General features: G+C 36.7%; 1 protein-coding gene across 1 annotated transcript in view; it reads left to right on the top strand.

Annotated features, from left to right (window-relative positions):
- The first annotated feature begins 8,064 nt into the window (after positions 1-8,064).
- The window catches only part of ANKRD31 (ankyrin repeat domain 31), a 110,064-nt gene continuing 102,793 nt past the window's right edge, over positions 8,065-15,335 (top strand). Inside the window, exons 1-2 of the mRNA XM_023520411.1 lie at positions 8,065-8,376; positions 11,734-11,792. Coding sequence (XP_023376179.1) covers positions 8,273-8,376; positions 11,734-11,792 — 163 coding nt within the window. The 5' untranslated portion in view covers positions 8,065-8,272. The remainder of the gene's footprint in view (positions 8,377-11,733; positions 11,793-15,335) is intronic.

The raw sequence follows: 15,335 nt of genomic DNA on the forward strand, positions 1-15,335 counted from the left end.
TAACTTCTTCAGAGCGAGAGCATAAACTATATTTATCTAGCAAGTTCAAGCAAGTCTTACTGTGGTGGAGCAGAGGGCCTCAAGAATTGCAGAAATCCCTGGGGAAAAACCTCATCCTGAACCTAATGAGTCAGGCCACCAGAGAGAGCTTGGGCTGAAAGGATTAGGTTTCATGGGAAGGGGCAGTTCTGAAGTCAGCAGGCTATACATGGACTTAACCCTTTTCAAGGACTTGAGGAAAAGTGAAGAAGGAAAAAGTTCTGTGCCAATTTAGCCTCAGTGCCATTCTTGAATCAATGAAGTATAAGTAGTGTGAAGTGTTGGAGCAGAGGACATGACAGCTGTAGTTGGGGGATCTGTGAAGTCAATACCAGGAGCCTGAGAAAGCCTCAGAAACCTGAAGTAGAACCACACCAGTGGCAGGCAATGTTAAGTAATGGCCTAAGATTCTTCACCCAATACACGGGCAGATAAAGAGAACAGTGAGGCACCCCAAATGACTTCCTGAACTATTTGAAGGGGATTCGAATTGATGAAGGAAGAGCATTCACCCAATTTACCAGGGGCAGTGGAATGGAGGATTTCTGTTTGAAATTATTTTGGCCCTGCTTCTAACTAGCATGACTTGGAGAAGGTGAGTTTTATAATCAACTGGCACCAGATAAATAATACAAATATAAGTAACCCTATTACGGCCACTTTCTTTATCATAAAATAAACTTGTTCAGCAAAATGTGCACACTGCGCAAATGAATGGTGCAATGGCAGCTTGGACACCCAGCTTCACTTTGACCTGAATATGTGTTGAAATTAAGAAAAAACTTATGTCTTATTCTCGAGAAGCTTTTTCATGTTTAGGCTAGAGTTTTCTACACAATCACATGGGATGCTTACTAAAAAGACAAACTGTCGAGCCTTTCTCCTGGGTGATTAGGCCTTGTTAATTAACATATGAGAGCTAATTGTATATTTTTAAGTGTCCTACTAAAAACCTAAGGTGCGTGCCGTAAGTGAAGTGTGTCACGCAAGCTGCACTGATATAAGGCGTCAGGAACTCAATGAAAGGACTCCAAAACACCACCCCCTTCACTCTGTCAAAACTCAAAATTACACTCAGTCATGTTATCTCTTAACATGAGAAGAGGGGGAAGAAGAATGAAGAATGTCTCTTATCCCTCTTTGTCCCAGGATGGGATTAATTCATCCACTGTTCTTTACAACTTTTCTTGGCCAACATATGAAAGCTACTTGGCATTTCTGCATTGGTTCCTTAAATCTCTATTCGAGACTTGGGGCACTTAATTGTCACAGGAACCCTCCTTAAGAAGACAAATAGAAGGGTATATATTACAGAGTCTAAAAGTAGATGTAAGCTAGGGCAAGTAGAAACTGAATCTGCATTGTCATCAGGATCTATTGCTTGAACCAAAAAGGCCCCTGACATGTTTGGCTTGATCAAGATCCCTTTTAAACCTATAGTATCCTCAACCAGATTTAGGAGTCCAGAAAATAACCCTTTTCCCATTTTTCCTATCTGCTTCAGCCACATCCTACAGAAATATCCTTATTCTGTATCTTATGGGTGAAGGTTCAGGCCTATTTGGGTCATGCTTAAGTTCAGAGGGCTTAAAGCTTCTCAAACTTTAGTGTGCCTGTAATATCCTAGGGTGGAGTTGCTTAATATACATATAGGAATATGTCACCCCCAGGTGTTGATTTCCTAGGTCTAGAAAGGGGCCTGAGTAATTTGCATTTTTAAAAAAGTACCCCAGGTGATTTTGGTGCATGAGATCAATGGATCTCTCTTAGAGAAATATAGGCCTAAATGTCTGTAGGTAGATAAGAAGAAAAGACCACATATGAGTTTTAGAAACATAATTCAGAAGTCAGAGTAAAAAAATTGGAATCAACATTTTGGAAAGCTATTGGAGTATGGTTTTCAAACTTTCTGGTTGTGACCAACTATAAAATATATAATTTACATCACAGTACTACATATGTATAAAAAACAAAAATACACTTTCAAAATAGTATTCTTACATTATGAAATGCATGCCGATTCTCTATTCTTTTTTAATTCTATTTTCAGCTCCTCACTATGGAATTTTGTCTTGAAAGGCAGCTTTACCTGGTTGTCTTTAGAAGTTCGTGTGGCCCAGGCTGCTTGAGCCCTTTTCAGACTTTACTAAGGATGGTTGTGCTCACCTTCTATTGCATTGGACAGCACCCTTCTCAGTTTCGGCGGCTATTCTGAAATGGGCCCATCATGTTTTCCAGTGATTCTCTCTTGGCTGTTTGGGGGATTTCCTGTTCTCAGGTCTGCCAGACACTCCCATTTCTTTCTGTTTCTTCCTGCACAGACCCTGATACAACACAGCTCTTGCAGCTGTGGGTGTTTATTGCCACCCATTTGTATTTCAGTCCCTGAAGAGAATTTGCCACTTGGTTGTGTTGTAAATGTTGTCCATGAATTTTTTGGTTTTGCCATCTAGTTTTTCTGTTTTCCTGTGGGAATTTGGAGAGATTAAAAACTGGTACTGCCACTGCCATTTTCACTTTCACTTTCTTGATAGTGTTACATAATCTGTGTTTAAAAAATATATTTTGAATAGTTCTGTCTTTTCCTTAGAGCTATATAAATAAGCATGTTCTCTCATACTTACCTCCTTTGTTGGCTAAAACTTTTGTTTTTGAGTACTATTTGTTGATATTTGCAAGTACATTCATTTGTTTTTGCTGCTGTATTTATTATATGAGTATATCACAATTTATTTATTGATTCTCCTGTTAATAAACTTTTTCAGTTATTGCTAATTATAGATAAAGTTTTGGTGAATATTCTCTACTTGTCTCCTTACACATGTGTAAGATCTTCCAAGGGAACATACCTAGGTAGATGTGAAATATTACTTTTAATTTCAATTTTCATTTTCCTAATTACAAATGAAGTTGAGCATCTTTTCATCTGTTACCCACTAACCACATTTCCTCTTATGTGAAATGCCTGTTCGTGACATTTACACATTTTCCTACAGGATTGATTCTTTTCCTTATTCATTTAAAAGAGTTCTTTATATACTTTGGACATTAATAATTTCCTGGTTATATGTTCTACAAATATCTTCTCCCAGTTTGTACATTGCTGTATTTGCTTTCTTCTTGTCTTTTCAAAGAACACAGTTCTTAGTTTCTATGTAATAAATTTTATCAACTTTTTCTTAATAAATCTTGCTTTTTGTACCTTATTTATGAAATCTCTTCCTACTTTGAGATTATAAAGATATTCTACATTTTCCTCTAAATGTTTTAAAATTTGGCTTTTTTCATTGATTAATATGGAAATGATTTTGTATAGTTTGAGGTATACACTCAATTTAATATTTTGTACACAAATAACTGTTCTAACACCATTTCTTCAGTATTTCCCCTTCCCTATTGTTCTGCATTGTCAAGCATTTACATACATGCATGGACTTTGTTATGGGATTCTCATTCTTTTTCACTGAGCTATTTGTATATTTTTGCTCTAGTAGATCATGATATTTTAATTAACAGAGCTTTAAATATCTGATAGAGCAAGTCCTTCCTTTCCTCGACTTTATATTTGCTGTTTTCCCACCTTAGTCTAAGAATTCCTCAATAATGACTCTATTTCCCTCCCACAAGCCAAATTGGAACAAAGATGGTCCCCAATTGCAAAACTAGGTTTTCTAGCTCAGTGTAGAGCTCAGCCCAGCACCATGTACTGATAGCAGGTATTTGTTTCCTAGGTATACATGGGAATGCTGATACTATTATCTAGGCTTTATGGATTTTTTCTATGAGTGAAAGCATTTTCACAAATAATTATCAATTGATTATAGAGAAATGTGTATGAAGATTGCAGGGACTGAATTAATCTCTAATTTGTTGCTACAGAAATTAAGGCAGAGAGAGATTAGGGAAAGTTTTTAAGGTAATAGAGTTAAGTAGTAATGAGCCTAAAGGTCCAGGGTACCTGAGTTCAGGTCATCCTCCTCCTTGGTACTGGATAATATTGAGAGAGTGTCCTCTTATATTATAAAGATCAAAATGAAGATTACTTTTAGGAATGTATCACTGGCTTTCTAGGGAGAGAGTTGCTTTTCTTAGGACTCAAGTTTTGGTGAGGACTCGGGGTGGGGAGGGGGGCGGGTTACAACCATGTTTTCTTCATCCACATCTAAAGATTAAAGTTGGGAGCTTCTTTTCTCTTACTCATCAGCTACCACACGTCACCTACCTAGGTCCAGAACTTCCAGTGAAAGTGAGATGGGAGCGGTAATGCAGCAAATCAAAGGAAAAAAAGGCAAAGATCTTTGGGGATGGGATGGGTACCTCACACAGGCTTGAGGGGTCACAAGAAACTTACCTTTTGGTTAAGAGAACAATGACTGGACTGCTATTATCTGTAAACCTACCAGTTTCTGTAATTTTGCTTTACTCTTCTTTCTGTGCTCCCTCCCTACTCCTTCCCTTCTGTTCTCTCTTCTCTTTTCCTCTCTGCTTATATTCCCAGAAGCTTCTGTTTCTTACGGATGCCATTCTACCCAAGTTCTTCCTTTTGGCTTTGGAGATTTTGACACTGCTCTGGTCTCCTTATGACCTTTCGTGTGGTTCTTCATGATAATGCCCATAATATAAAGTAGTAATAAATATTGTTTATATTCACAGCAAGCTAGTTGAGGAAATGCCAGTTATATTTTATCTTGTGTTTACATACACATCCATGTAGGTAAAGTTATTAAATCACAGGAGACATTCTATTTGTCTTAAGGATTTAAGATTTTTTTTGCTAAGTCAGATTTGTCATCAAAACTGTTGCTCTTTAAATTATGTAGGAAAATGTTTGACTTGTCCTGACTTTAAATACCCACTAGATATTGCTAAAGAGGTGTGGAAAAAACAAACTTCATTTTTCATCCAAGGCTTCTGCGCTACTGAAGAGCTGTCAGAAATGGTAAAAATACAAGCCTAAACACAGAAATGGGAAATATATCTTCAAAAGATAGGAAGAAAGTAAAACTGACTAAGGAGGACTGAATATTCAAAGGCCATGTTGGCATAGTTGAAACTTGTGCATTAATATTTTGACATCTGTTTATCAGCTAAATGGCAATGTTAAATCTTTAGAGATTATCCTTCCAAGGGCATCTGAAATGTAACTAAATTTTCAAATCAGGCATCAAAAAATAGTACAAACATTCTTGGCATCCTATTTTTTTTTAATTTTTAAAATAGCCATTTTCTGTTTATAAAAGTATTACATTACCATTTAAGCAATTAGGAAAATGTAGAAAATTATAATGAAGAAAATAATTACCCAGAACTCTGGGTAATTATTTTGAAAAGTGGGCAAAAAATTTGAACACTCTCTTCACAAAAGACATACAAACAGCCAAAAAGCAGATGGAAATTCAGTATCATTAGCTATCAGGAGAAGGCAAATTAGAACCACAATAAGATACTACTTCACACCCATTCTAATGGCTAACACATTAAAGATTCACAACACTATCTGTGAAGATGTGGAGCAAATGGAGCTTTTATAAATCACCGGTAGGAGTGGTACTCCACTGGAGTACTGAAAGGCAGTTTCTTATAAAGTTAAACATATACCTACCATATGACTCAGCAGTTTTACTCTTTAGGTATTTACCTAAGACAAATGAAAACATATATCCACAAAAAGACTTCAACGGAAGGTTTATCGCAGCCTTATTTATAATAGCCCCCAAACTGGAAATAACTCAAATGTTCATCAACAGGAGAATGGACTAAACAAATGTGGTATGTTCATACAATGAAACAGTACTCAGCAATATAAAGGAATGAATTGATACAAACGACGTGAGTGAATCTGAAAAACATTAAACCTAGTAAAAGAAGGTGGTTTAAAAAGATGCATACAGCATGATTCCTATGGTGATAGGAAAACTACATGATAGAAATCAGAAAGCATTTGTTTGGGGATAGGTATTGAGGAAAGGGCAGAAAAGATGGGAATATTCTTTATTTTGTTTTAAGTGGAAGATACCCCACCCCCTGCACACACATATATATGTTCAAAATCATTGAACTGTATTATTTTACTACAGCAAAATTCTGATTAACCTCTTGTGGCTGGGATTTTTATGTCTTTTTCTACATTGACAGACCTGCTAATACATTAGTCTAAAAATGTTTACAAGGCTGTTTCAGTCATACACAAAGAAGGTCCTAGTACTGTGTATAAATTTGGCAATCAGTCCAAAACCAATTAAAATTTGTATTTGTATTATTTATTTATGTAAATTATACTTTTAAGATTTGAGCTATTGTTTGCATATTACATTTTCTCCACCTACAATTCCTATTTTAAGGGTCTTTCCCTTACTGGCCTTGCTGTCTAATGGATGAAGCAGACAATAAACAAGTACATGAGTAAATGAGATAATTCAGAGAGTGACATGTGCCTGAAAGAAAAAATAGTTGCTGAGATAGAGGGCATGGTTAGAGATGGCCTCTCTGAGGAGGTGACATTTGACCTGAGACCTAAAGGATGAACATAAGTGCAAAGGCTCTGAGACATCCTAAAAAAACAGGAAGAAGGCCTGTGTGCTTGGAGCTGGGGAGAATGGTATGAAATGAGGCTTGAGTGCTAGGGAAGTAGCATATGTACAAGGTGTAATGTAATGAGACTTGTTTGAAAGTGTGGATTTAGAAAAATCTTACTCTTTTGTGGTTACACAATATATTTTGCTTTATAATTAAAATTCTTTCCTGCCTATAGCTTCCAATCATTTATATCCTCTCCAGGTTATTTTAGATCCTGTAACTGTGAGAGATGAGACTTTCATGGAAGATTTGATTTATCATAAATATAACATGAATCTCTGAGAGTAAATCCAATGACCACTTTTCACTTAATATTTCCCTCGCCAAAATAAAGCCATATAAACTGTTACACTAAATATTCTATAAGTATTTAAAAATACATTTTCCAAAAAGAACTTTCATTTTCTCAAAGATTTAGACATTATTTAGAAAAATAATTATCTAAATAGTAAAATAATAAGAATAATAGTGAAAATAGTGAGTTGGAGAGTCAGAAAGCCCTAGTTCCATCCATTTACTCACATACCTTTAAAGACCCAACATGTGCTAGATGCTGGAGCTTCCAAGGTGAATACTAAACGCTTTGTGTAAGGGGTTCTGTCTAATCCTGAATCTTCCTCTCATTTGGCAGGTGGAGCTCACTTGGCTTTGTTTTGAATTAGCTTGAATTAAAAACTTTCAAAACAGATTGAAACACATCCAATATAGAAAAACCTATTCATTTAAAAATAATTGGCTACCTTTGGAGGTTGCAAGGTACTATTATTCTAAAAAATTAATAAAGGGAAAAATAAAGCATTTATTCCGCCTTTCCTACACAATCCGTATTACGGGGTAACCAAAGAGTTGATGGGGGAAAAGTACAAATACATCAGTTAGATTAGTTGATTGTCAAAAAATTTCTAATAAACATTTTTGTTTTGCTCCTCCCCGCCACCTTCAGGGGACGCTTGGGGGAGGAGTGTCAAAGGGATTAAGTAGAAAGTCAGTATTTAGTGGACTGCAAAAACGCCCTTTGGGTCTAGGGTAACATTCTGGCTTCGGAATGTCGTACTGAGACCTGGGGTTCTTTCCGGTTGCTCTCAGAGCATTGGGTGCACAGCAGGTGATACGACCCAGGCTTTCCCCCTGCCAATGGCGTTAGGCGGGCTCGGCCTGCAGTGTCTATAGCACCGCAGCCTACCTTGTCCCCGCGGCTGCAACCCCAAACCCCACTCCGCTCAGCCAAAGAATAAGATGCTTAAAGAATTCGAAAGCAGATGCGGCAGGCGGCCACGCCCAGCACAACGCGGAAACCCAGCACCGACTGACGCGCGCCGCCAGCTACTTCCGGCCACGGAGGCGAAGGCGGGAGGGGGAGGGGCGCACGCGGCGCGCGACTCCGACTGCGGCGCGCTGCTCCCCCTGCCGGCGGCGTGCGGCAATGCGGCCAAGCGGCACGGCCTAGCCCAGGACGCCTCTCGTGATCGCTCTGTGCTCTCAGCTGTGCAAGGCCCCGCTCCCGCCACAAATTTTATTTTTAACTCACAATTTCTTTCGGCGCTCAGAGTGTCCTTTTCTTTCTTTCTAACCACCTCCCCCCCCCTTTTTTTTTTTTTGGCGGAAAGGGAGTAGTTAGGGAAAGAGGGTAAAAAAAGACTCGGAGTGCAAGACGAAAATGGAGGAAGGCTCCCAGGCCCCAGACTGGGACAGTGATGAAACGGTGATAGAGGGGTCAGTAATGGAGAGTGACCTGGAAGAAGAGGAGCTGCCCTGGAGAAGGTGACAATCGTTAGCTCCGGGTGTTGGAGAAAGTGACCACAGTTAGGCCTGAGCACTGGCATGGAGTGGCCCTCTGAGGTATCAATAGAAATTGATATCAGCAGAATGTAGGCTTGTAGGCAGGATTTGAGCCCTATAAGGCAGCCAGCCCTGTGCTAAGAACTTGTAAGTAATCAACAAGGCCACAACACCCCAACTTAATACAAAATGCGCTCTCTAGTAAGTGGCTTCATGGCGGTAAAAAAAAAAGGCTTTACTAGCCAGGGACCGTAAGTGCTTTTGCTCAGGCAAAAATGCGTTTTGCTTCAAGCAACTCGTTTTGCTTCAAGCAACTCGTAGCTCAGGTCAAGGAAACGGTTAACGTAATTTCTCTCAGGAAAAGAATGTGATGGGAGAACTGGTTACTACCAAACCAGAAATGGATAATTTTAGAAGAATCAGAAAGACAGTAGTTTAGTTCATCAAAACCATTTGAACGTACATAGTTCTCACTGGTAGATTTAGGGAAAAGATAGAAATGAGGTTACTGCCTTTGAGAAACCTACTGACCAGGAAAGACACATAAACAAATAATTTCAATGTAATGTGGGAAGTCCAAGGATGGAAGTATGCCCAGGCTGATTTAGGAGCCCAGATAGACTCACCTCACCTAGGTAGTTGTCAGAGTTTATTAGGGTTGTCTTCTGGATAGAGGTTTGAAGATGGGTTAAGAATTAGCCAGATGAAGAAGAGGTATTCTAGGCCAAGGGAACTGCGTGGGTAAAAATATAGCTATCAGACATACATAGTGTTCTGTTACATGTGCTGACCTGTACAGTTGAGTCTTACTGAATGAAGTCTTAAATGATGAGGTTGAGAGTGATGAAAGATGAGCCTGGGAGGAGGGTAGGGTGTGGTCATGTAAGGTCTCATCTATCCTGCGTGTGTCCACGTAAGGGACTGGTCAAATGTTAAGTGGAGGAGCAGCAGAATCAGATTTTTGTTCACTCTAGTTCCCTAGGCCAAGGCTTTTAAAATTTTAATAGCCTTATAAATTACTCCAGAATCCTGTTAAAATGTGGTTTCCAATTCAGTAGTTCTATGCTGGGATCTGAGATTCTGCAGTTCTAACAAGCTTCCTGGTTAAAGTTGGTACTATTAGAGCAGGGATCACCATTTGCAAAGCAAGGCTATAGAGGTAAGCTTTGGGTCAAAGTAGTAACAGGCTGGGATGTCAAGAGCTCAACTAAGAAGAAACAATGGGAATGGAGGGAAAAGGGCAAACTTGAGAAATCTTTAGAAAGTAAATTTGGCTGGAGATGATGGTTGATTAGATATAGAAGATGATACTCAGGTTTCTGGCTTATTTATATATACACGCACAGTAATATTTTCTCTTGGTGTACAGGGAACATTTTGACTAATATATGGAAACCTTAACCACCACAATCAAGATCCAGAACAGTTCCGTCTCTTCGGGGGAAAAAAAAAAACGACAACTTTCTTGTGCTGCCCCTTAGTAGTCGAGTATCCCCTCCCAAATTTAAATCATTCCCATATATGTAATATATCATCTCTTTTGTCTGTCTGCTTTTTTCCCCCTATATGTTTGATTCTTAGCTTCTTGAGTCTATATATTTGTCTTTCACCAAACTTGGAAGTTTTCTGTTAGGATTTCTTAACATTTTTTTTTTTTTGTACCAGTTTCTCCTCCTGGGACTTTAGATGCCATGAATGTTAGACCTTTTGTTAATTGTCTTCCAGATCTCTGAGGCTCTACTAAATTTTTACTCTTGATTCCTTGGACCGTATAATTTCTATTGCTCTGTCTTCAGGTTTACTTACTGTATCCTTTGTCATCTCCATTCTGTTGTTGAGTCTATCCAGGGAATTTTTAATATACAGCCTTAAAATTTTCTCTTCTATAATTTCCATCTGATTCTCTTTTATAGTTTTTGTTTCTCTGCTGAGAATGTCAGTGTTGTCACCCATTTGATGAGTATTCACCTTTATCTCATAGAAAATGATTATAATAACTTCTTTAAAGTCTTCATCTTATAATTCTAACATCTGGGTCATGGAGTGGGGGACCATTTAATTATCTCTCAAGAATTAATGAGATTTTCCTGTTCTTTGCTTCTCGAGTAATTCTGGATTATATACTGTATATTTTTAATATTATGGTTCTGTTAAAATCCTCTGGAAGGTGTTGATTTTTGTTTTGACAGGCAGTCAACATGATTAGGTTCTGACTGTACATTCTGTTTTGCCTTCTGTGGGTCGTGGTTACATCAGTTCAATTTTCAGAGCCTTTACTATGCTGATCAAGTCTTCAGACTCATTTGCCACTTGGGTAAATCTGGAACTCGGGCAGTAGTTAATGTTATAGTTCAGTTCTTTAAGCCTTTACTATGCTTTTTTGAATCTGCTCTGCATGTGAACTGCTCAGGGTTGACCCTATGTCTTATGTTAGATCATATACGGTGATTCCCTTTCCTGCTCACTTTTCTCCAGGATTCTCAGATACCCTTTCTTTCTTCTACCCACATCTTGGTTTATATGACCAGAAAAGTAGATTTCTCTGAGTATTAGCATTCTCACTGTAGAGTAGATGCCTGCATCTGGGGCCATGTTCAGGACGAAGTGTTAAGGTAGAGAAGAAAATAAAAGATTATCATCTTATTCTTCAGAGTATGGTTCCTTTCGTTAGGGAGGCAGATTTTCTCTCGGGTTTTACGTGCCCAACCTGCTACAGTTGGTAGCAGTATAGCTCTGAAGCTAAAGAGAGAAAACAAGTCAGGAAAACCCAGGATTCCCACTTTCCCACACCCCCCACACACACCTGGAATTCAGTGGTTCCTGGTCTTCTATATATAGAGAGAAAGTTTCTTCTGGAGTTTTTGCTCTCTGTGCCCACTGTGCAGTTCCAGGATTAGACCTTGGATTAAAGCTGAAGACCAAAACAAGGACCAAAAACAAAACAGAAAAAACAGACTGAAACTCACCTATTACAAGGTTATTTACATTTGGCATCAGTCCCCCATCTCTCTGTTATTGTTTACTTTTCTGATTATTCAGGTAGCTTTTAAAAAATATTCTACTAGGAAAAAAAAATTCTACTAGACTTTTTAGTTGCAATTGGTGGAGAACTAGGCTATAGATGGCTCAATCTCTTGTGCTTGGCCAATCTTTTTGTTTTCCCTCTAATTCATTTTAAATTGCTTCTCTGTGGTGCCATAGAAACATCATTCTTTCAGACCTACTAGCCTGAGATTCTTTTTATTGGCATGGCAGTACAGTCAAAATCTAAGCATTGCTGGAGGTGAATGCCATTGTTTTTTGCTTTTGTCTTCATTGTTTTTGCTTACTTTTATGCAGTTTATTCTGGCTGTTTTTCATTCACAAGCTCCCAACTTTGACTGGAATGAGGAGCACAGGTCTTAGTATAGCAGAGCTCCTCACCAGGCAAAACACGATAGTTTCATATAGCTAAATAATCCTGTTACAGCTATCTGGGTCTTTTTGCTAAGAATTGAGAAAGGGTTTGGTGATCTTTGGGACTAGAAAAGACAGGGCTCTGAAAGAATCAGGATGCCAGGTGTTAACTGTGTCTGAAAAAGCAGTCTGAGAGCCTGGACTTGGTCCTCGCTCTCCCTCTGGAAACCATGTCTAAAAATGCATCCTGTCCTCTTGTGGTTCAGTAGGTATTGCTACTAATCTGTAAAAATTCAAACTAGTGACTAATAAGGTTTTCTTTGATTGTGATTTTTTTTCTAAAAGGCAGGATTCATTTTTTCTTATCTGACTTTTTTTGAAATCAAACCCCTGTCTCAGTCTCTGGTAATGTTAACTGCTCAATTACATTAAGGCAGTGGTCCCCAACCTTTTTGTCTTGATAGAAAATGCCTATTACAAAGGATACACCTGGGGAGAGGAAGAACAGAAAGCAAAGTACAAGGGGATAAGGAAATAATAGTCATATTAAGTTAGCTCAAGAAAGCAACATTTTTAGTCAGGATATATATCAAAATAGTGGCTACTTCAGTGATTAAAACAAAAGTACTGTTTTGCCAAGTACTATTCTTTTTAGAACTGTTATACTGAAGGGTATTTTAATTAGGTTTTTTTATGAATCAAAGCCTTAGCATGACATTAGGACTCTGTACTATCAAAATTTTGATAACATAAAACTGAATCCCTATTGTGATGAAAAATTTCTTTATACTTTTAACAGAGCACTGAAAATTGTTTCAGATTTTCAATCAGATTTTGCCTGATAATTTTTCTTTTAACTCAAACATTTAACCTTTCCTTCCCTTTCTATTGTTAATACTTTCTAGTATGTCATCTTCTCAATATTTCAGTTATATTTTATTAAAATACTGCCTCCATAACGAAGTAGTCAGTGACTTTTGTGGAGTCAGTTATTCAAGTAGTTTAGTCGTTTGACTAAGAATCCACTAATAAATTAATGTTCTCTTTTTAGTTACTTTGTCGATTGAACATGTATAAATAATTTTTATGGGCCCTAGTTTTTTTTATTTTCCTTTTAGGATTAAAAATAGTCCTGACTTCTCTCTCAAGGAAATAGTAAAAAAAAAAAAAAAAGGCAAAATTTATGTATAAAGAAATTATCTCAGTTATTTGCAATAATGAAAAATTAAACAATGTTTTAGAATAATGTAATGCTTAAATAAATTATATATCCTTATGATGGAGTATTATCAATAATGGTTTTAGGAAAATTTTAGCGACATTGCAAATGTTTAAATATAACGTTAAGTGAAAAATGTAGTTTCTAAAACTTTACGCAGATTGATCCAAACCTTGTGAAAGAATTTATGGTTCTATCACACATAAGCCTACATAGAAAACTGGAAGGAAATAGACCAAAGTCTTTATATGGGTAGAATTGTAGGAAATTTCAGTTTTCTTACTTATACTTCATTTTATTGCCCACGTTTTCTACAGTTTTTTTTTAATAGATAATATATTTACAAGATACAAAAAGTTTTTCAAAGAGCATATTGTAAAATGTCTTGCTGTTACCCCTATCACCTCAGCCACCCAGTTTTTTCTATTTCAGAAGCTGCTTACTACAACTAATATATTTGATTTCTCTTTATCCTTTCAGAGATATTTTCTAAGTGTATGTATGTTTGAGAACCTATGTAAAATTACTTTCTAAAAATAGAAGCTCTATGTCAAAGCTCTATGGTATATGTCAAAGAGTATGGGTGTTTGTAATCTTGATAACTGAATTATTTAGTTTTGTATCATAATTAGAAAGGCTTCTTTCCTCCACAGTTATAAAATAATCTCTCCTTGGTTTCTTTTAGTACTTTTTGTTTTATTTTTAAACATTTACATCTTTAATTCATGTGGAATTTTTTTCTTAGTACAGTGTGAGGTATGGATCCAACTGTTTTCTGGATATCTCTTTCATTGTCCCAATATCATTTTTTTTAAAACTTCTATATTTTTATCACTGATTTTAGATGTCACCTTTTAAATATATTAAATTTCCATATATATGTGAGTCTGTTTGGGGGATTTTATTCTGTTAATTGGTCTGTCATTTTATCTGCCTGTTTCACATTTAAAAAATATTTCATATCCAAAAATATTTTAATATCTTATAGGTCATTACCTCTTTATTCTTATTTTAAAATTTTTTTCTGGCTATTCATATTTATTTTACCACATGAACTTTAGAATCAGTTGTCTAGTTCAACAAAAAGTCTTGGTAACTTTATTGGTATAATGTTAAATTTATAAATTTACTTATAGAAATTAACTTCTTTGTGTTATTCCTTTTTTCATTTTTTAATGAGAGAGAAGAAGCAAAAGAATGAGAAAGAGAGCAAGATGGAAGCCAGTGTCTTTTTGTAACCTAATCTCAGAAGAAATGTCCCAACATATTTGCTGTATTCTGTTCATTAGGAGAGTCACTGGATCCAGTCCGTACTCAAGGGCATATATACCAGAAGCCATTTCAGAAGCTGCTTACTACAGACTGTACATTTACTAATATTAAGTAATTATGAGCTCTTTTTAGGTCTGATGATTATGGTTATTTTTTAAAGGTGTAGTTATTACAGTTATGTTTGAATAGAGTCCTTATCTTTTAGAGCTGCATATGGAAATATTTCCAGATGAAGTGGAATATGATGTCCAGAATTTGCTTCAAAATAATCTGTAAAGGTTTTTTAGAACAGAAAAGCACTTAAGCTTGCCTAGTAGGATACTGTCCATGGCATCTCTTCACTATTTCTTTACATATAATTTTTTTCCTCTTTTTAAAAAATTTAAATTAGTTTTTTAAATTTATTTAAATTATTTATTTAAATTAGTTTCAAATATACAGTACATTGGTTAGACATCTATATAGTTCATAGAACAATCCCTCCAATTGCTCCCTCCCTCCCCTGGCCCTCCACCTAGCCATCATATTAATGCTAACTATATTCCCTCTGTTGTGCTCCCCATCCCTGTGACCAACTATCAACTACTAATTTGTACTTCTTTAACCCTTCACTCCATTCTCCCAGCCCCCCAACCTCCCTCCCCTCTGTCCATCGCCAAATTGTCCACTATATTTGTGAGTCTCTTTGATTAGTTTGTCCTTTTTGTTCCTTAGATTCTGCATATAAGTGAAATCATATGATATTTATCTTTCTTTGTCTGACATTTCACTCAGCAAAATAACCTCTAGGTCCATCCATGTTGTTGCAAATGGTAGGATTTCTTTTTTTTTTTTTGATGGCTGAGTAATATTCCATTGTATATATGAACCATAATTCCTTTATCTAATCATCTGTTGACAGGTATTTAGATTGCTTCCATTTCTTGGCTATTGTAAATTGTGCTGCCATGAATATTGGAGTGCATAGATCTTTCCGAATTATTGTTTTGGTTTTCTTTGGATAAATACCCCAAAGTGCAATTGCTGGGTCAAAAGGTATATTCATATACCTTAT

The sequence above is a fragment of the Pteropus vampyrus genome, unplaced genomic scaffold (assembly GCF_000151845.1).
Source record: "Pteropus vampyrus isolate Shadow unplaced genomic scaffold, Pvam_2.0 Scaffold262, whole genome shotgun sequence".
NCBI classification, from domain to species: Eukaryota; Metazoa; Chordata; class Mammalia; order Chiroptera; family Pteropodidae; genus Pteropus; species Pteropus vampyrus.